This window comes from Lepidochelys olivacea (assembly GCF_965140295.1).
Source record: "Lepidochelys olivacea isolate rLepOli2 genome assembly, chromosome: 7".
NCBI lineage: Eukaryota > Metazoa > Chordata > Testudines > Cheloniidae > Lepidochelys > Lepidochelys olivacea.
Window position 1 is genome coordinate 90,355,179 of NC_140417.1, and position 26,578 is coordinate 90,381,756.

A 26,578-nucleotide genomic window follows, 5' to 3' on the forward strand; every position below is an offset into this window, starting at 1 on the left:
CTTGTGCCACTGCAACACCATCAAATTGATAAATATAATGCAGTGCCAGTGAGATTTGTTTGGCTTATTAACATGACTCAGTTCCACTGTTTAACAAATAGATTCTGCTCGCTTTGGGTAAGCCCCTCTGTAATCTAGTCACATTGTGGAGTTTGGCTAGTTCCTTTAAAAACTAGACACACACTGATATGGCACTTTTCCAATTCTAAAGTATCAGCAAACTGTATAAATATTTGAAATTCCTGAAAACAAACCCTAAAAATTTTAGTTTAATACTAATTCAGTGCAATGGCACGATGGAAAACTCCCCAAAGTCCAGAACGCTTATTAGGGCCCAAACCTGCTACCGTTTGTATCAACTGGAATGTTACTACCCTGAGCAGTCTCACTGATGCAAGGCAAAATTCTGACAGCAGTAAACATGTGCAGGATTAGATCTTTAGCGTTATATATTTAAACTTTAATGAACATGGCGACCCACATTAGAGCACACTCTGTCAAGTCATTCAGATATATTAATTTCATTATTAAATTGTGCTGAAGAGATTTGAAATTGAAATAAAATATTTTCCATTATACAGGAACTTCATTCTTAATTTCAGGGAATCTAAGGGAAATTTTCCTTTACTTACTAATTCTTACTTTGAGATCTTTTATGCCAGTCTAGATGCCTGACATTAGATGGAAACAGTACCTGGAAACTTTTCTGTTGGACTTCACGATCAATCTCTTTCCACTCGCCTCCATCTCTGGCAATTCATTCAAAAGCAGTGTGATGATTTTCCACTCTCCCAGAAATATTTACAATCTGCTCAACAGATCCAATGTACAGCCTGTTCCAGCTATGTGAAGAACAGATAGGGATGGTTAGGTTTTGTCTATACCAGTGGTTTTCAACATTTTTTCATTTGTGAATTTTGAATGGATGTGCAGACCCCTTTGGAAATCTTAGACATAGTCCATGGACCACAAGTTAAAAAACACTGGTCTATACCATGAGCAATTTGCTATCTTGGGCTATATTATTGTTGTCACCAGATGGCACTGTTATAAATAGTCTTACAGGTTTTTTTAAGCAGGAGAGCAAGTTTTTAGAAAATTGTAGGATGTTGCTTTTCTTACTGAGTTTCTTGGGGAAGCGTAGGTGCCAAGCAGCAAAGGAAGTTGTGCTCTTCCTTAATCTAACTAGAGTTAACTTTTAGAGTAGAGTTGCTCTTTTGGAACCAGGTGTTTGGATTTGAGCTGGGACCCCTGAAAGAGGGAATTTCCTGCATGCTGTTTGCAACTACCTCTGGTCCAGGACCTCTTAAATAGGACAAGTTGCATAAAGAATATATCCAGACTCTGCATCACTAATTTCTCCTCCATTAGGAAGTCATCATGAAAGTCTCCAAAATATGCTATTTCTCAAAGGGGCAATGTTTTTTTTCTTGCTGGTTTATATATGTGATGGTGTTTGCATTGTCTAACTATATACACTGACTTCATAGTGTGGAAGAATAAGTGACCACTTTCATCTAGAAGTGGTTGATCAATCACTTCCTGTTTTGTCTGTGACTCAGTATTCCTCCCATAGGGAGGATTTCATGGGGGCAGGTTGGTGGTGAGGCAAGAAGGGGGATGCTCATGGGAATTTCTAACTAGTTTTCATCTTTCTACTTTTATCAGAGGAAGTGTGGCAGACTGGGATACGGCTACTCATTTCTGGAAATCCTTGGAGAATGGCGTGCCACAAGTACTCCTTTTCTTTTTCCTACAAGAGGAAATCTTAAAAACAACTATTTAAAAATGCAGGCAATAAAACATTTCAAAACTATAGTCCCTGAAGTTCCCTCATCAGTGGATATTTTGTCATTGTTCCCCTGGTCCTGTTCATCGCTGTGGATTCCCTAGCGGGTCCTTATTACCTAAATACTTCCCATTGTGACAAAAGTAATGCAAGATGTTTTGGAATAGGATAGGTACTCATATGAGGTTATAAGAAGAAGAGGATGGATTTGCTCCTGGAAGCAAAATTTTCTGATGGCATAGCAAGTTATAATTTGGGACTGAAGTGCACCAGATCCAAGAAGCAGCTGTGGCCTGTTTTTCTTACATTAAAGGAGCTTATAACTGAAAAATTGTTTTAGCAGTTTTAAATTTGTGCAGGATTTGGGGTCTTTTTTTTAAAACCACCAGAACACAATGCAATTCCCACACCTAACAACCCCCTTATTTCTTGCTGGAAATATAGTCTTAAAAGGTTTAAATGTTGCATTTTAAAAGTATTGTGTATTTAGTTCATTTGCAACTGAGATTTTTCTTAGAGGAACAGGGGTGAAGAGAAATCATCTTTCAGCACCTACCAATGAAATTTTTGTATGTAAACTGAACTGTTAGAGCACTACTTGGGATTTTCAAAATGTGTTTCCATACATATTGGCTGTATGTTCGTAAGTGTTATTCTGTGAAAGACATAATTAGCCTTGAGATTTCTTTGCAATGGGCAATGCGTTTTTGTCCTATTTCCCACTGTAGCTATTATTCTGTTTATTTGGAGAACAAATAAGGTTATGTGATGCTCATCAATTTTCTAAGTTGTAAGACCCTATTCAGTTTATGGACGGAAAGCTTGTGTTATGTAATATGGACAAAGTTCTTACCTGACTTAAATATTGTACTTATAGCTAAATACCTGAACAAAAGTAGTATGTAAGACAGGGTAGGTACTGTATAGATGAGATAGGACACCCATATCTTCCCTCAAGAGCTACATTAGAACCCTGTTAAGAGAACAAAGTTAAAGAATCTGATCTTTAAAGTGAGGATGTGTGAACCAGGAAATTAGATTAAAAACTAAACGTAATCAATTTCAAAATGGTATTGCATTCCCAGCTTATATACTTCTATTCGAGTTAAATTCTGACTTAGTCTTTTGAATTTTGTAAACAAATGCAGTTCATGTAGATATTGTCTGAGCTGCAGTGACCCAATTAGCTGGTCAAAGGGCTGCATGGAACTGAGAGATAGGGTGAGTTAAAGTTTAACCTGCAGGGACTGTAAACCAAGCTGAGGCTGCTGAACCTTTGGAGTTTGATATGATGATTAGAGAATAACCAGAGTGACACGTCGCAAATTCCCCATAATCAAGGCGAACTTTTCCGGGTGGTGATCTCTGAAATTGCTCAGGTACAGTCCATGTTGTTTGGTTTTTCCATCTTAAGTCTCTAAAAAGAGGGAATATTGTTATCTAGCTAAAAGCAGCTTTCATCGCTATCTGCTTTACTAGGATTTGTAAGGAGTGTTTTAATTACAGCTTGCTTGCTTTCTACAAAGGAGCCACTGGAAAATTTTAATGCACATGTTAGAGAATATAGGAAGGACCCGCATTCACACTTTTCATGTGTTCTGCTTATTTCTTGCGTTAATTTCTCTAACTCAGAAGCAATGAGGAGGTGAGCACTCTTGAAAGCTTACCACCACTGAACATCACAGGCTGTGCTAGATTGCTCATTGTTGTGTCAGACAGAAAAGTGCTGAAGCAGGCATAGTAGTGACAACAGCTAGAGATGGCACTTCTTGCTCTTGATCAGATTTCACATCAGCTTACAGTCTTTATGCCCCAGGCTCTTCAGCTAGTGCCCCCCCACCCCACCCCACCCCCGCCAAAAGCTTTTGCAAGCCTCAGAAAGCAAGTGGGGCATTCAAAGAACTCCACCTGCCCAACGTTGCCATCATTTTTTTATGGATAGTGAAAAGGTGAAGGAAAGAGAAGGGGGATTTTACCCAAGATAATTCACTTTTGAGTTGTTAAATCACAACTTTCCATTGCTAATCATCAGGATATTGGATCATTTCACCAACAAGCTGGGTATATTTCCCAAGATCTATTTTTACAATATTTCTTCATCCTTTTATAAAATGTTATTCTCCATTTTGTAGGCAATCACTGCTCCAAAATACCTGAGTTCATATACACAACTTCATCAAAACAGGGGGAAAAAAGTATAATGTTTAATATATTAAGCTTCTCAAATAGTTTCTCCTTCCCCACTCCCGCAAGATATATATATAAGGCTTCAAAGATCACACATGTGGGTGTGAGGTTGACTTCTTTATTAAACGAATCAAAAGTCTTAGATTTTTTTGATGTTTAAAATAAAAGGGGGAGTAGATTCAGTAACAAACGTCATCTTTAGAGGGAGTTTTTTGGCATGTTTATGGTTTTCTGTAATAGAGTTGTGTTGATTGTTTCTTTCACGTTCAAAAGCCCCAAACAATTGGTAATGAACAAATATTTAATTATGTGGTCTAAGATCTTTTTAAACTATATGCATAAGCCATTTTTCAAGAGTAAATAAGATATGTAAATGGAGTGTGCACAAGCTTTTAGTTTATATTAATATTAATCTTGTAAAGAACCTGTGGACTGTAATCACTACCCATCACATCTGTGGTTTTTTTGAATAGCCTAAATGTAGGTTAGCTTTCAGAGTTCCCATTTTGCTACCCCTATTGGCACTGAGTAGTAATAATTTTCATTATGACCACGTGAAGATAGATACTATATGTAAGGGTGTCAGAATTGAGCTCTGCGGTTGTACTGCTAATACAGGACCCGATTCTGCAAACGCAACCAACCAAAGTGCTTAATACCCTAAGTGTTTCTGGGGTAAAAGCCTGGGGGAAAGCAAAACATTTCTTCTCTTTGGATTAATTGGAAAAAATAGTTTAAGAAAGAATACTTTGTTAATTAAGAATCTTAGTTGAGGACTTAAAAGGGGGTGAAGAGTATCCTTAAAATTCCAGTTAAGAACTGAATGGTTTCTCAAGTAAATATGCATTTTTAGTTAGTGAATTCAGTAGCTGTTTTCAAAGAACGCTACTCTTCACAAGCAGTGGTACTGCTGTATGACAGCAAAATGGCCTTCATTAGATGTGTCTTTGAATGACTCAATATGTTCAAACAAGACACTATATTGATCTACACAGGATAAACACCATTTTGTTATCTTATTCATGGAAACAGTAACTAGGTTTCTCTAAAGAGCATTGCTAACAAGAAAGACCTGAATGCAAAGAGTAGTATATTGGAAATGGAAATTTCCATCTGAGTAAGAAATTATTTCAAGGTATCAGCTGCTTTATGGTAGACTGATCTTTGTACAATGCATATTGAAGTGTCATAAGTACATAATTTGGGCACTGAGAACCTCTCTATCCAAAGCACATTCAATATTGTGAATTTATCCTTTCTCCCTGTTCAGTGCCACAGAGAACAGCCACATGACAAACTAATTGATTGATGCTGAGCAGTTGCACAGTAGTGGAGCCAGGTTTTGTAACTAAGAGGAGTTGGGGGAGGGGAGGAGGTAGGCTGAATAGTTGAAAAATGTGTTTGAAAAAGTACCATGCATATACCTAAAGGGCTCAGGGTGGGGGAAGGGAGACCATCCCCTTTGCCCCCCTGTTGGTTCTGCCACTGCAGCAGCTACTCCCACTGACTTGCATATGTTCAGCTCCTCTCAGGACTTGGCTCAAGATAATTTGATTTTTGAAATAGCAACATTTATGTAGTGCCTTTCATCCTGAAAGATCACAAAGTATTTTACAAACTCTGCCTCTCTCACTCTCAAGATTCATCACTTCACATACCAAACTGCACTTATTTCTTTAGTAAAAAGAGCTACGCAACGTTTTAGGAAAGGAAGTAGAGAGTACTGCACCAATTGAAGTTGCAAGGGGATTTCAGTAGGCAGAACACAACTATTCATATTAGAATTCGGGGGGGTGAACAATCCCAGTCTAATAAGAAGATACCTCTGAAGACCATGAGTGATCAGAACCTCATTGTCACACTTAATCTGACAAATAGCTCTCATATTTTATATCACCACACCTATTCTCTCACTTTAAAATGAAGCATAATGTTCAGCAGAGCTTCCCCAAACCATCATCACGCAGAAATTATACTCAAGGAGCAAGTGTTCCTGAATGCTTATTGCCTCAGGAAAACACAGTAGATGAAAGATTCATAGTTCATACACAGATACTATAGACGACTAGAGTAAAATGACATAAGCAAAATAATACTATAATAAACTTGGATTTTTCTTATGTTGGGGATTTATTATGCCTATGTTCACATTTTCTTTTCAAAGTATTTTAACATAGAAAGGTGAAAGAAAATCATTTAGAAAAGAAAAAATATTAGAGCACTTGCCAAATGGGTATAAGGGGTGGAATCAATCCGATATTCCTGGTTCTCAGCCAGTGATAACTTGGCAGTATATTTTCAACAGTGTGATGTCACAGATTTAACTACTTGAGTGATCACTGCTCATTAAGATGTATTTATAAACATACCCATTGATTTAAATGCAGTCATTAACAGCTTTTTAATGATGAGTACTGAAATTGGTTTTCCCCTGTTGCAATGTCCATTTCTTAACTGATTATTGGCTTCAGCAAGAAACAACAGAGAAAGTAATAATTATCCCCTCAACTTCTATGGCAGCAATTCTCCTTGCTGGTGTCATGTTACTCAAGGCTAGAGTGGGAAGGCTGTATTCCTAGTAGTGTAGAATATGATAATATTGCACTGTTGTAGCACCAGATACTAATCCTGGGTCATTGTAGGTCCAAATGCTTGTGGGAACATATTTTTATTTAATTTATAAATGCATTTAGTGGGAGTTATGGCTTGGAAAATGTCCCCAATATACATGAAATAGCAAGAGCTAGAGCAAGGTTTAGGGGAGGATGATTCACCCTTCACATAGCAGCTTGTAGAAAGCACAAAGCAGAATATAGGTCGGAAGGGATGAATTAGGGTTGCCAACCCTCCAGGATTGTCCAGCAGGTTCCAGGAATAAAAGATTAATCTTTACTTAAAGATTAAATCATGTGATGAAACCTCCAGGAATATGTCCAACCAAAACTGGCAATCCTAGGATGAATACTCCCTTGTGTATGAGTGGACTCCTATGGTCTTTTGCACTGTTCAAAAGCTGGTATTAGTCTACTAAAAAACAGAAGCATCCATGAAGATATTGCAAATGAAAATCTGATCCAGACATGCCAAGGTTTCCCTTCCCTCCTCCCCTCCGTTTCCTTCTAAGTAATTGTAATAATTGTGAAAGGGCCCAGATTTTGTGTAGCCTAAGTCATAAAACAATCTTCAGATGCTAAAGAACTCGCTACTATGGGGTTTTGAACCAGTAACTTCAAAGGTGAAAAAGCTATACAAGGAATTGACAATCTGCTGCTCCTCTTAGCCGCTTCTACTTTCTGAATTTTTAACCCTTCATTCAGCAGTCAAGTAATGTTTTCTGGTACATTACAAAACTGAATTACAAATCAATTTTCAAAAAAAGTGTATGTGAATTTAATTGGTTAAAAGTTAATCCACTCTCAGCACACAGATGGATAGTTTCTACCTATTGAAAGACACTATTTTTTAAAAAAAATCTTAACAGCAGCAACAAACCAAATCTCTGGAACAATCAGAGTTTAAGAGGGTAACAGCATAACTCAGAGGTACCTACGTCCTACTTTGTTGCCATCCATTTTTGAAGGATTTTTATGGCTGTCAGTGAAAATGTTATGCTGTGTGTTAAGTTCAGAGATCATTATTTCTGCTTACCCCTCAGAAAGACTTTTAGGAAATGTTTTTGGAACATGATAGGCAAGGATTTCCCCACAGGCTCCTTTAGAAAATAAATTAAAAATAGTCAACACCAGATTCCAGTGATTAATACCTTGTGTTATCCTGAAAGTACCTCACCTGTTAGTTCAAACAGCTTGCTGAAAGTAGGTTTTTCACTGGAGTTCATGAACAGGCTACTGACATACTGTGGTCTAAACAAATTGATCCAATCCAAGGATTTAAAAGAATAAAATCAATAAAAATAAGGGTAATCGTGATTTCACATATAATGAAAGCCATTTATTTCTTGCTAGTATACCACAGTGCAAAAGCTGCTGCCAGCATTGCACATACCTCTCAAATCTGAAGCAGGACTGAGTGTGTTGGATGGTGGTTATATGTTACAGTATATACCTATTATAAATTCTCCAATAGTCTTCAACATATCAGATCAGTATAAATACATATCCATTACATTTTAAGAACAGTCTGAAATTCATTGCTCTGCAGACTGCCAGCATAATGCCCGTGCATTGCGTAAGTCACCAAAACACACAGTAATCTCTGCAGGAGTGTGACAATACCAAACAGTCATAAATCCATACTCTGTGCATTTTTTTACCAGGTAACATACAGTCAGAGTAAGGTCTTCCCACCAGACAAATGTTTCCAAAGAGAGGCTGAAATGACTGGACTTTAGTAAATCATTTACTTTCTGCTGCTGTAGTCACCAAAAAGCAAGTTACAACACCAGCTGGGTTGCTTTTGCTACCTTAGGAGAAATAGTAAATTTCAGTATTGGGTATCTTTGAGATCAGTTACTTTACAATTTTAATTGTAAATATAATTTTTAAATTGATAAGGTATACATTAATGTTCTCAGAGTATAGCACAAAAGATCACAACCAAGAAGCAAATGTCATGAAAAATGTATCATCTTTTATAGGTAAGAAACAAGCTACTTCTTAAGTCCTCCACTGTAAGACAAATTTTCCAGACCTCAAATCATTCTCATAGCTCTTTTCCGAAACCTTTCCAAGTTGTCAGCTTCTTTTCAGAGCATTGCACTGAAAGCGCACATTTAGTTGGTTATCTACCATGATTCCTACATGAAATCATCATGTTAACCATTTTGCAGTTATGAGAAAATGGTGAAGAGAGTTCATACAGTAAAGTACTTATAGCATTTTGGATAAACTTGGATTCAATGTATTATTAAATTCATGCCTGAGCAAAAGGCTAATACAGACCTCTGCAGCATTCAAGTGGGCAAATCTGAATTCATTCATGGGAACCTACATGGGGTTTCAGAAATGTACAGATCAGGAACTGGGGCTACTTCATACCACATTAACTGAAAAAAAGGCTGTTACAGTAGTTCTCTATCTAGGTCACTGCTGAGGACAGAGACAGCAGGAAAGTAACAACCTGAAAAATTCAGCTGCTATGGAAACACACTTGTGCAAGTGACTCATTAGAATGCAGTAATTCAGCTTGCCTCACTCACAGATTCCAGTAGGCCTACCAGTGTTAGTAAGGCAAATGGGGTTTGACCTGTGATCTTTCCATCTAGATAAATATATTTCCTAATAAGAAAAGGAGGACTTGTGGCACCAAAGAGACTAACAAATTTATTTGTTAGTCTCTAAGTTTCTACAAGTCCTCCTTTTCTTTTTGCAGATACAGACTAACACGGCTGCTACTCTGAAACCTGTCATATTTCCTAATGTAGGCCCTGATACACAGCATAAAAAAATATGACTCAGATACTGACCCATAGCAGAGGAGCACATAGTGCAGTTTGTGCACCACGGTAGCCTTCGTTACACCTTCCGCTTGCTAATGGTCTCAAGAGGACCAATGTCCGATTAGAATCATCTGGGCATAAGAAATCCCTAGCCATATCCTTTACCTTGTCAGCAGGGATTGAGAGTAGGAAAGAATCTACTATATAATCTCTTTGCCACTTGCTGATTCCCCTACACAAATTTTAAAAAATCCTTCCTTAGATATCACTTGATTTATATGACAGCCTTTACAATAGTTTAGGGCAAAAATACTGAGCTATTTACCTCAGTGGACAGTAGAGGCCTGATCCTGGGAGGTGTATCAATAGCATTTGATATTACAGCTAATGGGGTTTTGCTGTGTGATCACAGTTGGGTATGGATGGGAATGTTGCTCAATTGATTTTGGTCATACCCCATAATCTTCGACTGTGGAATTCTTCTTGGGCCATGTGGTTTCATCCCTGTTCCTCTTCAGTTTTTATATATTCCTTAATGGAAAAATTTGGGTTTAGGGCATTGCTGTTATACTAATCATAGAAATATAGGACTGGAAAGGGACCTCGAGAAGTCATCTAGTCCAGTCCCCTGCATGCATGGCAGGACTAAGTGTTATCTAATGGTACCTGCCTCCAGATTTTGAGCGGGACATTAGCTGTTATGACACCTGCATCATAGAAATCCATGATTTGATGGCTCAATTAGTTGTGTATGAATACCAACAAGATCAAAATTAGCTTGGCTGGACTGGGAAAGAACTGTAATGTGAGTATTGTTTCCCTTGCCAGCATTGCCTTTGAGAAATTATTTGTGTAGCCTGGACATAACTTCTGACCAGCAACTGATGCAAGGCCATCTGATTTCAGGCATGACTAGGGCTCAGGTACATTTTTCGATACTTTGAAAATCAAACATTGTCGCTAGTTAGTGGAATCTGACTTAAAGTCTTTTAGCTAACATTAGAGTTTGTTTTGCAGCTTTGTTTTCTGTGCTATGCTAGTAAAATCTGTTTATTTACCATAAATGGAATTCAACCCAAACGAAGTTGAAACCAGTCACTTATGAGGCACCTCAGACATGAGCTGAAGTCAGACCAAGCTTATCAGAAGTGATTAAGAGTTGAAGAGCTGGTTCAGAGCAAAAGGGAGTTATGATTCCCATCTCCAAACTGCATCTGAAATGTGGTTATGGGAAGATCCCTGACTTGGGGGGAGGTGGGTCAGAGATTGTTATGGTAATGCCTAGATAAGTTCTACTATTTCCCTGAATAGTTAGCAACTATAAAATAACTTTTAATGTACAGAATATATATAGGATATCCCAGTATATCATTGGCAAGGACCAGTCCCGTCAGGTGGTGCATATTTTCAACAGGAGTTGAAGGTCCTCAGAGTTTCAGGACATGAGGCCTTTAGCAGCTCATAGGTGTGTGGGTGTTTTCTAACAATACCACTTGTTGCCTTGTGAAAACAAAATGCAACAGTAAAACCACAGGAAGTGACAGGAGTACTCAACAGCAGTATCTGATTTTTTTAAATTGTATTCCTTTAAGTGGTCATTGATTAGCTGTTGACTTTTGAAACAAGAGAATATTACACACAACAGTTAGGTTCTTCATTTTTAGAAAAAAATCGTCAGAGCATTTCATTTATTTCTCCTTTTCATCTTTATCAATCAAAAAACTTCTATTCTTGTGACAGGTCTGAACCACATATTGGTAAGTAAGGACAGGAATTTAAAGAGGCTTTGAGAGCTGGAGTTCTTGCATTACAAATTATATTTCATATGTGCTGTGGAGATGTCCATAGAAGTAACATTTCTGATGAGTTCTATGATGGTTTTGCCATTGACTTCAGTAGAAACAGGATCAGGGCTTAGAGCAGTATAATAAAGTTGTGAAGTCACGTCATGCATGGGTCATATTGGCAACTAATGAGTAGCCTTTGGGCCTCAGCTTTGAAATATATTACACATTTCCTTGTAGTTTTCACAAAAATATTTCATAGCAAGTTAATTGCAATTCAGATAACTATTTTTAAAAAATCAAAGCAATAAACATATACCAGCTTCTGTAACAATAATATGTGCCTATAAAACAAGCAATAATTAGGCTTTAGCTGATTTAAAAGAAGACATTCGCTCTGTAATTAGAGGTGGAAAAGACCTATTATATTGTCTAGTCCATCGCCCACCCAGTGCACATGAGTGGTAATTAAGACATTACAAGGAGTGAAAGACAAAAATGCAAAGAATCAGAATAGATATCCCAAGTGGCCCAACCCTATGTGATAAATAGTTCAAGTGTACAACATTACAGGGACTATCATCATTAAGTTGTATTGTAGATAATGAAAACTGTAAATAAATCTAACAACAGACCAAGAGCTACAAAACAATAAGATATGAAAATAAAGCTAACTGTACTGAATGTCAGTGAAGATTTTGGAGCCAGGTAGTTTTTATGCCTTTTATCAAAACCTTAAAGAAGAGGAGTCCATTTACCTATACAATGAACACATAACAAAAACTGATCATGAGTTCTTTAGACCTCAGTTCAGTACAATTATGTGACCCAATTTCTGCTCAAAAATCCTCTAGGCCAAAATCTGCCTTTCATTCAATTATTCCAATAGGAATGTCACACATGCATTTGATAGCACAATTTGGCCAATAAACTTAAGAAGAGACACCTCAGAGTGATACAGTCACTGTACATTATGTAATTTCCTTTAGCTTCACAGTTAGAGAGTTAAGTAAAACTGAAAACAGCTCATTAATGTAACAACGTTCTGAGGCAGCTATCACTGGTTCCACTTTAAATCACAAGGACAATTTTAAACACATTAAAATTAAAGTCCATCCTAAAATCTTTACAGATCAACTCAACATGGCAGGAAAAAGGGGGAGCAGAAATTATAAATACAAAATGATCAAACTAAAGAGTGAGTGAAGAGAAATACCACTTTTGGAATAAAAAAAGATTACTTTTAGTCAAATAGCTATATACATATATACATAGCCATAGTGACTACATTTTGCATGACATTAAGTTTCTCACTGAAGGACACACCCCTAAGGAAATAGCTAGCATGCTGCTAGGCAAAGGTCAAGTTACAGGATTGAGGCCTAAATTGGTATGTAAGGTCACATGCATGCATTTGACTTTATGCACTAAGAGATATCCCCTTGATTTCAGATCAAGCACATTCACTTGTCTTTGCATCTCCAGGCTCTCATCCTGTAATGGTGGGACCCTTATATTGCAGGTTGTATCCACGTACAGATATTTATCAAGCAGCAGCTCAAGGAAGAGATGTCAGCTGTAACCATTTACATCTCAAGTGGCTTTAAAAAAAAATTGAGAACTAGCTTAGAAGAAATACAATACTTCATAGTCCTTCGCTGTAAAGTGCGACACATAAGGCTCGTATTTTTAGGGTAACAAACTAGAGAGAACACATGCCATTGCACAGTGACTGGGACAACTGCAATGGCAAAGCACCAAGGCACTAATTCAGTCCTAGCATTACTGAATTTTTAATTCTCCCCTGCTGCTCTCTCTGAGGTCTGCTGTAGTCCCAGTCACCAACAAGTAGCCTAGCAGCATGCTAGCCATTTCCTGGTTCAAAAATGTGGTCCTTCTCAATGAACCCCAAAACAATACACATTACAGCAAGTGCAAATCAAATAATTTTGGCATTAGAGAGAAAATTAATGGATAAAGGTTTATTTTTACGTATATAACACAATTTATTCTGCGTTATTTGTTTTTAGCCCTACAAAAATACTTCCTTTTTCTCTACCCCCCTCCTGCTGGGCTAATTTGGTGCATAAGACATGCGTATAATGAAATGCTTCATACACAAACAATTCTGGTGTGCTGAGGGGAAGCACAGTAGAATTTTATGGGGCCCTCTAAAAATGGCATATTTCTAGCTATCATACAATTGTGCCTTTTACAATGTTTTGAGATTACATATTCTTAACTAAAATAAATTGACAAGGTGGTCTTTGCTTTTTGTTTTCTTCCTTCTTTCTATGGCAGGCAATATTCTTTTCTTCTCCCTTTTTCAATGCCTGTCTTTCCCCAGCCTGATTTCTCCTTTTCTTTCCCTTCCTCCATATTCCTTCATTCTGTTCCCTCCCTACCCCCTATGCTCATCACTCATATGGCCACTCAGGGGTAGTCACTGCACTCACTCACTCTCACAGGTGCCCCAATTTCTCATTCTAACACACTTACACAGGTTACCCAAAAAGAAAAGGAGTACTTGTGGCACCTTAGAGACTAACCAATTTATTTGAGCATGAGCTTTCGTGAGCTACAGCTCACTTCATCGGATGCATACCGTGGAAGTGAGCTGTAGCTCACGAAAGCTCATGCTCAAATAAATTGGTTAGTCTCTAAGGTGCCACAAGTACTCCTTTTCTTTTTGCGAATACAGACTAACACGGCTGTTACTCTGAAACAGGTTACCCAGTTTCACTCATTCTGGTGCTTCCTATCAGACAAATTTACTCACTTTAAAGCAACAGCAGGCTGGTTGGTCTCTGCTGCTCTTTCTGGTGTTTCTATTATACGGTATGCTGATGACAGCAGCAACTTGCAGCAGAATACGGGGCTTCTAAGAAAGAACAAGAGTTGGAGCAACGGGGCCCCCAAAATACCATACACAGTTTTTTAAAGACTAAAATTTGTATTCACCCTACCCCTTGCTTTCCTGAAAAGTGGGGTTAAAGCAATGATTTCAGCCCTGCCTTAAAAAAATATTAAGGAGTAAACAGATGATGTGTTATACAAAAGGAAGCTACTGTGTGACATTTTAGTGTTTATCTGATAGATTGAAAGTAATACTAGAAATTATTTTAAGTGTGCAGGGTTGGGATATTTTACACTCCATGTGCTGTATTAGCGTTGCAGTAAACAATCCTGTTTAGTTGTCTTTTTGGACTTTGGTTCTGCATATATGTACTTAGACACTTTGTTTTCCAAAGTTGTCACAAGGACCCTAATCCTACAAACATTTCAAAAAATGCTCAACTTTAATTATGTGATTTCGTGTCATTTAGTTCAATGGGATTATTCACATACATAAATCTAAGTGATTGCAGGATCAACATGATGTGTCGTGTCCCTACTCTGCTCAACTTTAATTATGTGATTTCGTGTCATTTAGTTCAATGGGATTATTCACATACATAAATCTAAGCGAATGCAGGATCAACATGTTGTGTCATGTCCCTACTCTGCATAAGGTAAAGGGGGAGGTCTCTTTCCTTTTTGTCCTTTTGTTTTTCTGACAAAGTTATCTCAACTTACTTATTTAGGGAGAATGAATCATGTAAATATCCTCAGTAAAATGGACTTTCTCCTCCCAGAAAAATTAATTTACTTAATTTATCTTAAATTTGATTGCAGTGAGCACCCCTAATTAACCTGATTTTTTGCTGATAATCACTCACAATGGAATCAAATCAAAAATCGGGGGATGGTTTGACCGGCACACAGAAAGAAGCTGCTCTCCGTGCATTAATTCACCGCACAGGATATAGTTTGATCCAGGTAAGAACATGTGGTCACATGTTTGAGTGCTATTTTTTGCATAGCATGTAATTTTAGCTTTAATTAAGTAGTCGTGTCAAGGGCTTGAGTGGTAAATATTTAACAAGGAAACTTTCCTTCTTTGTTGGTTCTCTTCCCTTCTCTCTGTTGTGTATGTCTGAAAGATGCTTATTTTAATAAGTAGGACTGAATTCTTACATTGATTTTTTTGTTACACTGTAACCAGTCATGATAAGCTAACCAAAAACCTAGAGCTGAATGTCTCTGAATCTCAGGGAAGTTTTGGATTGCAATCTGAACATCACAGCTGCACTTTATCTTTATAATATACCAAAGCAAACCCAATGTCCACGCTGTGGGGACTACAGTGGCGGAGCTGAGGTGTTGTAGCTATACTGGCTTAACCCTGTAGCCTACAGCAATTGAAGAGGTTATTCCATCATCATAGGAATACCCTTTCCTAAGCAATGGTAGTGAGTTCAACAGAAGCATGCTTCCATCAGCCTAGTTGCTTTTACACCAAGGGTTAGGTCGGCATAGCTACAGCGCTCGGAAGTGTAGATTTTTCACAATCCCTGAGCCCTGTAGCTATGTCAACCTCACATTTAAGTGTAAACCAGGCCTGAATAAGATACCCTTTGAACTTTAAAAGTGTTTAGGCCCAGGGCTGAATTTGACATCCTGGGACCATTTTTAGTCTCTAAAGATTAAGTATTTAAATTTATCTGACATAGGAGAGAGATTATTTATCAGCCTTAATAATCAGAGGTTTGTTTAAAGTCTGTTTGAGAAGGTCTCAAAATGGGAGCCATCTTTGTTTATTTTTACTAAATTTGTAGCAGGCAGGGGAGCCCTTCAAAAGTCAAATTATCCATCTGTTTACTGAATTTTGGACTCATCCTCAAAACAAACATGGCCTCAACATATTTCATTTTCAAATGCAATAGAAAATTAGGCAATACTATGAAATAATCTGGTAAACTCTAAGGGACTATAATTGCAAATGGTAATGAGAGTGAGTTTTATGGAGTTTACTAAGGCTCAGATCCTGTCAGTTGTTTAGGGACAGAAGTATGAGAAGCAGCACAGTAGCCCAAAGAGGCAGTTTTGGACTAAAAGGAACTTGGAGCTACCAAAACAACAGGGCAGACAATTAAAATAACAAAAAACAGTGTGTTTATATAGCATATAAAGCTGAGTGCACACATTATAGGTAAGCAAGCATTTGGGTTTGTTGCATTTTAACATTGTTATCTACTATACTTTACACAAAGTGAGATAAAAATAACATAAGTCTGCTGTATTTATATTCTGCATTAGTTTCTTTATCCCAGTCTTCTTTTCTCTTTCTTACCTTCATCTGTATTTTTCAATATTTGATTTACCTCCATTTTCAGTTACTTCATCTCTTCTTCCTTTGGCACCTTTCTATTTCTCTTTGCTTCCCAGGTTCTTTGTTCCTCCCTGCCATTTTCAGAGTTTATCCTATTTCTCCTTTCACCCCATTCCTTTCCTCACATTCTCTGGTGTTTTATATCAAACTCATCACCACAGTACCCAAGTATCTGCTCTCTTAGCTTGCCCCTTATCCCACCCTCACTCTCCCCACTGCCCACTCACTCACCTGCAAAAAGGGAAGAGGATTTAAGAAAACAGTTCTTCCTCCTTCCACCAAATCTGTGGAGAGCTGAGAATTGGGTTGGAGTACTTTTTCCTTCTTTCAACCAGTGAGGTGAAGACCTTGCTGACTGAAATAGGGGGGTTTTTTTATTCTGCTGAGTCATCCCATTCACTTACAAATACATTAACACAATGACCTAATTAAAATAAAAGGTTTTGTTTTTCCAGTCCTTTGTTTTGCAGTGGCATAGTAAATCTTCTCGAACCTTTCTTATCTGAATCTACTTTGGGTCAGGGGTTTTTTTTCATTCCTTTTACTTAGCCTCTCTTGAATGGATCCTGCAGGATCCATAAGCATGCATTACATAGTAATCACAATTAAGAATGTGACAAAACTGAACAGATTTATCGCACCTTAGCTATACAAAATGAATCAATAGACGTTCATGCATCACTCAGCAGAATTACACCTTCAGGGAAATGGTGTTTAACGTTGCCAGCTTCAATGTTTTAAAATTTGATACTGCAGGAATTCACTCCTGAAAGTACTGTTATGACTCTCCCATTATGATGAAAATGTTTACAGTAAGAATGAAAATGGATAATTTACTACTACATCTGTCCAAGTGGTAATCCATAGACAATAGGCTGGAAGAGACTTCTTGGTCCCTTATCACTTATATTCCTAATTAGTTTCCCTTCAAGATCCTAATCAGTTTCACTTTGCTGTGCTCTCTTACTATGTAAGGAGCTTGAAACAGTTTCCCTGTTTATTAAATAGTTTATGGTTGGAATGACTTCGGAGGGCAAATAACTAGAGAATTAGGGCTTGTCTATACAGCAAACCAGGGTGTGACTCTACAGTGGACCAGCTTGTCATGCAGTAACTCATTGTGTGGACACTGCTGTAACTTAGTAAATGTCCCACCCTCTCCTCTTTCCCATACCTCCTAGAAACATAATTCTTCCAAGAACAGACATGTAAGCTCATCTCTTTGTTCTGTATAATAAGAAGCTCACCATTAACTACAAAAATCCAGTATACATGTAATAATTAATTAAATGTTTCCGAGCAGTAGGCGGATTGTTGAAAACTTGTACTTTTGTTGAATGTGTTACTAGGCTGGAACCAAAACTAACTGCTCAGTGCACATGTCATGTCGGGTTTAGAAAAGCCATTGGACATTGACTTTTTAAGCCAACTCAAACATTTGAGAAAATGTTGACCAAAATAACTGAAGTCAAGACACTCATCTCTCCAATACTCTAACGTATGTTGTTTGTGACCCTCAGAGAAACTCTCTAGTCTACAGTACAAACTGGTCTTCTCTCAAGTACATCAGGAAACTGTCATTAGCCACTGTAGAAAGCACACAGGAGCTGATCTTGTTCTTGCTGAAATTGTTCTTCTTGAAGTTGATGGGAGATTTTTTTTATTGACTTCAGTGGAGCTGGATTATGACACCTGGTTGCTTTCTGAAGCTCATTAAACACTAGTAAATTATAAACTTTGACTCTGTAAAAGGAGATTGATGCTAGGCAGGCAACGTTTTAGCCTATGGCAGGCTGGCATCCTTGTCCAATACATCATGTTATATTAAACACTACAGCATCAGAAAGGTAGTATTTGACTAGGGTCTATCCACATAGTTCAACTTTAAGTAAACAAAGATAGGTAACATTTTAGCAAATACTGAGTGACTTCATTGGGCATTGGATCACGTCTTAATGAGGGAGAGTTGCACAGAGACATTGTTTCAGATGGCAAGAGCTGAAAAGAAGGATGTTATTGAATCAGAATTTTATGAAGGGTCAGAGAGGATGCCAGTGTTAGATGAGCAGAGAGGCCAAGTGAAGGGGGGGGGGAATAGAAAGAAAGGCACAGTTATGCAGATAAGTCCATGGAGAGTTACAGAAACAAATAAGGCAATTTTGAGATATTTCTGTTGATTCCATATATTTTAAACTACGTTTCTTTTCTTTGATGCAGGAAAATGGACAAAGAAAGTATGGAGGTCCACCGCCTGGTTGGGATGCCCCGCCACCAGAGAGGGGCTGTGAGATTTTCATTGGGAAATTACCCCGAGACCTTTTTGAAGATGAACTTATTCCATTATGTGAAAAAGTAATGTCTTACATTTAAGAGATTTTCCTCCTCTTGTACTATACACATGCTCCTGAAAAAACTGTATGCAGAAAGAAGGCTGCATTTTCAAAGGCCTGGTACATGAAATAACAAATGGAAAATTGAAATGTATATAATTCTAATACACAAACATTAGCGACTATTCTTTTGTGTGTGTACATTGCTCAGTGTATAACCCATAGTACTTCTGTGTTTGGTGAGGCTACTGTATAGTTTGCTCCTGTTACCTAAATCTGTTCTGAGTCTCACTTTCTATTACAGGACTAAGCTGTATTCTTATACTTGTCTGGAGCTACGGAAATGTGGGGGTATAGAGCAGAAGCGCTGAGCAGAGGTGCTCTGACGCATGCTATCTGCAAAGGGCTGATACAAGCAGAATGCCTCCGGGAGCACTGGGCAGAGAAAGCGTGATATAGCATTCCTTCCACCTGATTTTGAAAGGAGCAGCATGCTCCTTCAATGACTCCTTCCAGATCCTAGCAGGTGTGTAGGGCCCTTAATGTGCCCCATCCTGTCTAACGTCCCCTACTGGACCATGAAACACCACAGGTTATAACCAGCCTTCACTGATATGCACATGCAGCCACTGTCATTGGATGTGTGAACTGGCATGCAGTCACTCACATATTTTTGCACACACAAGACGGGAGTAGTTTAAAAGCATGAAAGTAGTAGCAGCAACATGATCATTTGATTAACCTAAGTCACCACATAATTACATTATTGTAACGCTTCTGCCTCCCCCCCTTAATTTTTTTTTAACTCTACTCTTTGTTGCATGAGTTCCAAAATTAGATTGTATTCTCCCTGAAGCAGGGACAACATAGGTGAAATTCTGGCGCCAATGAAGTCAGTGGTAAAACTTGCATTGACTTCAGTGGGGCCAGGATTTCACTCCATGTCTTATTTTTTGTAAAGTGCTTAGCATACCTCAGGTACTTGATAATAATGGTTATATCAAGACATGCACATACTGTGCCCTCCCTATCACTAACGGTAATCACATTCCCAAATAAGGAAACTCCCAAAAGTTTATCCTCATCCTCCTGCAGCACTTCTAAATAGTCTTCACTGCCATTCTTAATTCTATACGGAAAGAGAAAAATCCCACCAATAGTGGCACAAAAAAAAGTTTGATTAACTGAGGTGCACATACTGACTTTGAGAATGAGGCTGATGCTATGTGACTTTGGAGCCTCTAGTCCTTTTCTTTCCTAGCACAGACTGAAATTAAATATTTAAAAACAAAGAGCAAATCAGTGCAAGAAATCATTACTGTGACAACTGCACAGTACGGTTCCTGAGGCACACATTGGAACTCTGGTAATGTGTTATCAGATGGTGTGAATAGAGGTCATTTACCTTGCAGTGCTAACTCTGCCCTAACTGTCACTTAAGCATATGTTGCCTTTATTTATTCTGACTTCATTCATGGGTCAGAAAACAGCTCTCAAGTAAAATAGGTTCTGGCTGATGGTCACATTGATGGAGATGTTCAAACAACTCTGAGGTGATATGCACACAAGACACAGTCAGGGAAATAACCAGCTTTGTGTAAATAGCTTCTGTGCTGTTGGTGAAAGTTTCCTTTCAGAATGGGTTATTGACTTTTCTTTTCATTTGCAGATTGGTAAAATCTATGAAATGAGAATGATGATGGACTTCAATGGAAACAATAGGGGATATGCCTTTGTAACATTCTCTAACAAACAGGAGGCTAAGAATGCAATCAAGCAACTTAATAATTATGAAATTAGGTAAGCATGACTGGTATGTTCATATAAAGTTGAAATCAAATGATGTATTAGTCTGTTTTATTATACATTATGTATTTTTCCTGCGACTTGAAAAATGAATGTGTAGTTATCTAAAGCTTAAAATCACATCATCCACCATTCCCTTGTACAATCAGTCAGTTTCCCATTGATGAAAATACACAAGTTTCCATTTTGATAAATCTGCATTTTCTAACAAAAATGTGTTTTATCAAAAAATTCTGGATCAGCTTTTCTGACAACCCTATTTTGGCTCCTGGGGAGGCAGGAGGAGCTGCTGACTAGCCCCTTCTGAGCTTTGTGAGGAGTTGTGAACTGGGCGGGGAGCCTTCTTAAGTTCACAGAGTATGAGTGGGGCATCATGCAAAGGCCCATGAGGGATTGGACTTTCTGATGTATTATTTAAGGCTGTCTGGGGATGGAATTTGGAAGCTGTCTAGGCAATGAAGAGCCTTTTAAGGCCTGTGGGGAAGGAAGCTGTAACTCCTCAAAAGCCCTCCAGAGGGGCTGGGGAACAAGAGGAGGTAAAATGGGAATGAATGAAGGAGGCTTCACTCTCTGGGACTCTCCACAGAGCACAGAGAGAAGCACGAAGCACCCAGAGAGAACAGGAATTAGCACTCCCTATGGCCTGAATCATGCAGGCTGGAGAACAGTGAGAAGTTGTTTCCCCAGACCCCCAGTTGTGCTGACCCACAGGTTGACTATGATTTCCCAGTTAGCTGACACTTTGGTGAACATGATTTGTCCTCGTCTACAGTGACTGTAAATCACGGTCAGCATCATATTAGCTAAACACAATTCTTCACTGTTGTGTTCATCAATGGTAAAGTTCTGTGGTAAAGACAACCCTCAATGGCTAGTTGTGGAAATAAACACCTAGGAAGTTAAAGATTGAAATTTATTTCTCCCAAAGTCTCAAATTATTTCCAAGCAATATATTCTCACAATACTGATAGCTGCCTGCAGCTCCAATTTCACCTTCAAGTTGTGGGTGTGTGAACATTCAAAATCAATTCTGAATATATTCCTTTTTGTCTGGCACAATTGCTGATTGTGTATTGGATGGAGTACACTGCTCAAAAGGACTGGTCTGATTGATAAGTTTTAAACTATGGTTTTTGGGAAGATGAGGCTTGTGATTTCTCAAAGAAATGAGCCTGATTCATTACAAACTGGAACTGTTGTTTGTATGCAGGAATGGACGACTCCTAGGGGTTTGTGCCAGTGTAGACAACTGCCGTTTGTTTGTAGGAGGAATCCCAAAAAACAAGAAGAGAGAAGAAATTTTAGCAGAGATGAGGAAAGTCACAGATGGGGTCATTGATGTCATTGTGTATCCCAGTGCAGCAGACAAAACAAAAAACCGTGGCTTTGCTTTTGTGGAATATGAAAGTCATCGAGCAGCAGCAATGGCAAGAAGAAAACTGCTACCAGGTTTGTCTGCAGTGTTGGTCATGCAGCTTCCTTCACTATGGCGCTTCACGAGGTCATTTAGCATTAAAGAAACCAACAGCAAACACTGACATTTTTCAGCTTTCCTATTGTCTGCCCTGGAGAGCTGCTGGAGAGGCAGAAAGCCTAGCTACTGAACTTCTTCACTTCTCCCCAGCTCCAGAGCCAGCGAGGCAAAGAGATGGGATGCTTAGCCTTTACTGCCCTGGAGTGGCACGAGGGACGGGGGCTGAGTCTCCCAGCTGGCTGACTGTCCAGTCCTGGAACTTGGGGGAACACTGGGAGGCAGAGACAGGGAGCTCAGTCTTGGTCGCCCCCCCAGAAAGCTTTGTCAATTGGAAAGAGCCTTCCAAGGGGGCAGTTGGGAAGCCATCATTTTGATCAAGAGACTTTGGGGCAAAATTGAAATTTTCCCATGGAAAGTTTTGATTTTGGGAGAAGGACATTTTCAATCGGAAAAATCATTCCAACAAAAATTTCCCAACCAGTTCTACTCTAATACAAAGCCTAATGTGATCTTTGCCACCATCACATCACATAATACAAAGACACCCAACACATACACATGCATGTACTTTATTATATACATCAAAATCAGCTGCAAAAGACAATACTTTTGCAGTTAATACAGGTCAGATTAACCTCCATTTAGTGGAATTCAGTGGAATAAGCCCTGCTAGGCCATTTTCTTAGTTCAAAGAGATTTGCTAGGCTCAATCTCTGTTGAAATTAGAAATAAATCTCTGATAAACTCCATTTATCATTCTTTGTACTGATGCAGTCTAATATATTTGAGATAGTATAGCTGCTACAGATTTTGCAAGGATATAAAGTTGCATTAAAGAAAAAAGCTTGTTTTCTTCCCAGGAGGGTGTGGGAGATGGCAAGATTGCTGAATGTGGGAATATTTATGGGCCCTAATCCAGAAGTTTGGGGACTCCCATTAACTACAGTGGGAATCAATGGTACTCAGAACCTTGCAGGATTTGGAGAATACAGTCTGAGGCACTTATTCAGGAAAGTGGTTATGAACATAGTTAGCTTTAGGAATGTGCTTAAGCATTTTCCTGAACAGGGATGCTTTCCTAACTGGAGCCTAACGAAGAAATCTCTAATGAGGAATTGCATTTATGCCTAGACTTATATTACACAAGGATTATCTTTGAATAAGAATTTACTACATGCTACATTTGAAGACATGAGCAAAGTTTACTATTATTTAGCCATGAGATCTGATTAATTTTTAAGTAGGTTTGTACAGGTATTACCAAGGGGGTAATATGAATACAGTAGAGTTACATAGGTATCTTATAATTGGCCTATAGAACCTCTAATACTTGTGATAATGATCAAGATGGAAAGAAACCAACTTGACTGTCAGTCCCCAAGATAAGTTTACACAACTGGCCTTTAAGAGATCCACTTCCATAATACACACATCATGTGAAAGTCACTATGCATTATTAATCATCAATATTTGGTCTTCAAATTGTGTACAATGAAAGTCAGAAAAGAGAACTAGATCTTGGTACCATCACTCTTACAACACATCTAGTGTTACAAAAGTTCCATGTTTATACTGAACTTTACATATGGGCAGAAATGTGGAATAGTGACAAAAGCAAGGAGATGGGGTTAAGAGTTCAAGATTCTCTAAGTAGCTCTGTCTCTCACAGTGTGACTTTGGCCAAGTCCTACTCCTTCAGTTTTCCCTATTTGCCAGATAGGAATAATACTTCACAGAGGTGCTTTGAGGGTCAAATAATTGTAAAATGTTCTTCCGCTTAAGTATGGTGCTAGATAGCCATTTTTGTTTGTTCTATATTTACCTTGGCATGTGAGCATAATTTAAGATCATATGCAGCTGGCCAACTTAATATCACTCAAAGCTTTTTAAATAAATTATACTGTGATATCACCACGTGATGCAGTGGGCAAAGTTTTAAGATATGTTTTGCTTTAAGGTAGATTTAAGCTCTCATTGAAAAGTAAAGCTTCCACTGTTCTGTGGATATATAGAACTCAGGTAGTTGCAGAGCAAGCTACGTCATACTATGAGCCTAACCACTTCTTGAGGGACTATTTCTAAGGGTAGTTCAGGGAATGAGGTAGAGGTGGTCAAAAATAGGAACACAATTTTTGAAAAAAACATTGTCTCTTCTCCTCCCTCCATGCAATTTTTTATCAAGTTCTAGTATGAGGGAAGTTCAGCGTCCAAGCTTATTTATGCCTTGAAGAGAGTGCTAGCAAAACCAGCCAGTTATTTCTACCGATGATTTGAACATGACCACTGAGAACTGGACCAAAGCCATACATGTTACATAGGCTATCAATTAGCTATCAGATGACTACTTTTAGTCATTAACAGTTCAAGCCAAGTTTAGGCTAGCACTGAAAAGATATAGAGCTAGAGTTGGCCAAATTCACTTCAGATTTATTTAGAACAAAAAGTTTCTTGTTTTGAAAGGAAACATTTTTGTCTTCATAAATGTTCCAAGTTTTTCAACAAAAATAAGTTTTCAAATTCCTTCCCTCCTTATTTTCTTCCCCTTCCTCCCCCCACCCCCGTTCCCAAGGGAAAAGGGGGGAGAGTCCCTAAAATTTGTCTCTATTTTGTCAAATGTAAAAAAAAAATCATAGAAAGACAAGATAAGGGAAGGACTACACTGTTAACCTCCATTGTTAGGCTGGATATAAATGCATCATCTGGAGAAAACTGGTTTACTGAACTCATTCAAATTGCCAATGAAAAAGCACTGACTTTGTCACAACATCTCTGATGTTATTGGGTGAATCCAGGACAAGACTGGGCAGGAAATAAGGTCCTGAGATTTTTGTGGCTGAGCTAAGCTTCAATTACTGTTGGAAGAGGAGAAATTCCCTACAGGATGTGCAGGAATGGAAGGAAAGCTGGGTGAAGCAGTTACTGTTGCCATCTGTAGGAGACAAGAGGTGCCTCTGCACAAGGCTGCTTGCCAGTGCTCATTAGCATCATTTGCATGACCTCAAGACCAGCTCTGTGGCTGCATGCAAAGCTATGCCAACACTCTTGATGAATTTAAAAGCAGTGGATTAATTAACCAAATGTAAATTATTACTATGGACATGAGATGCATGATGCTGCCATAGCACTGATTTTTTAGCCATCTAATTTTTTCCCTTTAGAGTTCCCCAAATCAGTTACAATTTCTCCTTGGGGGGCTCATCCAATACACACCAAGTCAGTGACATTTCTTTCCCCCACATAAGGCCCTTCTTGTAATAATGTATTGCCTTGCATTCCCCTATCTTCGCTATTTCCATTGAAGCACTATGCTACAGGGACCAAACTACTGCACACAAATCAAATTTCTGAGAACATAAGTCTTACTTAAACTTCTTAGAATCACAGTGTTTATCATACTGTAGTCAGTGGAGTCTTTCCAGTCAGCTGCAGAAAGAAACATTTTGAAACCAAGCAGTGGAGGGAAGGAATTTTTGGAAGAGAAGCAGGTTCATTAAGAGATCTCTCTAAGTGGTTCATAGAATGAAAATGTTTGAGGACCGTACCATATTTTCTCTCCATCCTTGTTGGATTCTGCACATCTGCAGTGCTAGAAGAATAAAATCTGGACATCTGACTATCTGTTTCTGGAAACATATGGTATATGTGCCATTGCTTTGAGCATGAAATTTTAGACCTTCTGTATAATCATTCCATTCTACTACTTCTACTACCACAGCATAATGTTATACAAAACATCAATATGCCTAGAAACCAATTGAACAATGGTACTTTCAATTATTTATTATTTTTTGCAGGAAGAATACAGTTATGGGGACATCCTATTGCTGTAGACTGGGCAGAACCAGAAGTTGAAGTTGATGAAGATACAATGTCATCAGTTAAAATCCTGTATGTGCGAAACCTTATGCTATCAACCACCGAAGAGACGATTGAAAAAGAATTCAACAATATTAAACCAGGTAGGAAATGACATAAAGTAGGTTTTTAGCTGTTGCAGGTTTGAGTCCATTAAATTGGTAGATATTGTTCAGTTATAGTAAACTAACAGTAGTTGGTCTGTTTCTCTGAAATATTAAATTGGTGGAACACCAGCATAAAGGATAAAATAGCTGTTTTTTCCCCTGTAAAACCTTCAAGTGTTGAAACAATTTTCACCCAGTTTAAATTCCTAAAACAGCGACTGCTGGCATTAGATCATCCAGTAAGCGGCTTGTTTTCTAATTGACAGGACAACTGACATTTTCAGGGTGGTTTGGCAAGTCAAATAGCTCTGCTGCAGTCCAAAATGGTATATGAAAAGTCCTAAGGATTCTACGTTAGTAAAAATTACTTCTGTTGTGACATGATTTTTGTATATATGCTCTCCAGTAACTTGATTTCTGCAGAAAGGTTATTTTGATTTTTTTAAACATTAGCTTTGTTTCAGGGGTAGGTTTTACCTCCCAGGAGAGCGAGCCTATGTAAGTGGGATAGACTCTTTTCACTATTCTTCTTCTATGAAAAAGGACAATGTTCAAAAGAGAGTGATTCAGTATGGCTGCTTCACTCCTCCCTGCAATGATTGACTGACTTTTGAAAATTCCATACGCTTTCTAAAG

General features: G+C 38.3%; 1 protein-coding gene across 3 annotated transcripts in view; it reads left to right on the top strand.

The window, feature by feature from the left end:
- The first annotated feature begins 3,052 nt into the window (after window positions 1–3,052).
- The window catches only part of A1CF (APOBEC1 complementation factor), a 50,691-nt gene continuing 27,165 nt past the window's right edge, over window positions 3,053–26,578 (top strand). For all 3 annotated transcript variants that reach the window (XM_084632932.1, XM_084632933.1, XM_084632934.1), the window contains exons 1-6: window positions 3,053–3,168; window positions 14,834–14,977; window positions 18,588–18,722; window positions 20,370–20,500; window positions 21,717–21,955; window positions 25,775–25,939. In XM_084632932.1, the coding sequence (XP_084489058.1) occupies window positions 14,879–14,977; window positions 18,588–18,722; window positions 20,370–20,500; window positions 21,717–21,955; window positions 25,775–25,939 (769 nt within the window). In that variant the 5' untranslated portion in view covers window positions 3,053–3,168; window positions 14,834–14,878. The remainder of the gene's footprint in view (window positions 3,169–14,833; window positions 14,978–18,587; window positions 18,723–20,369; window positions 20,501–21,716; window positions 21,956–25,774; window positions 25,940–26,578) is intronic.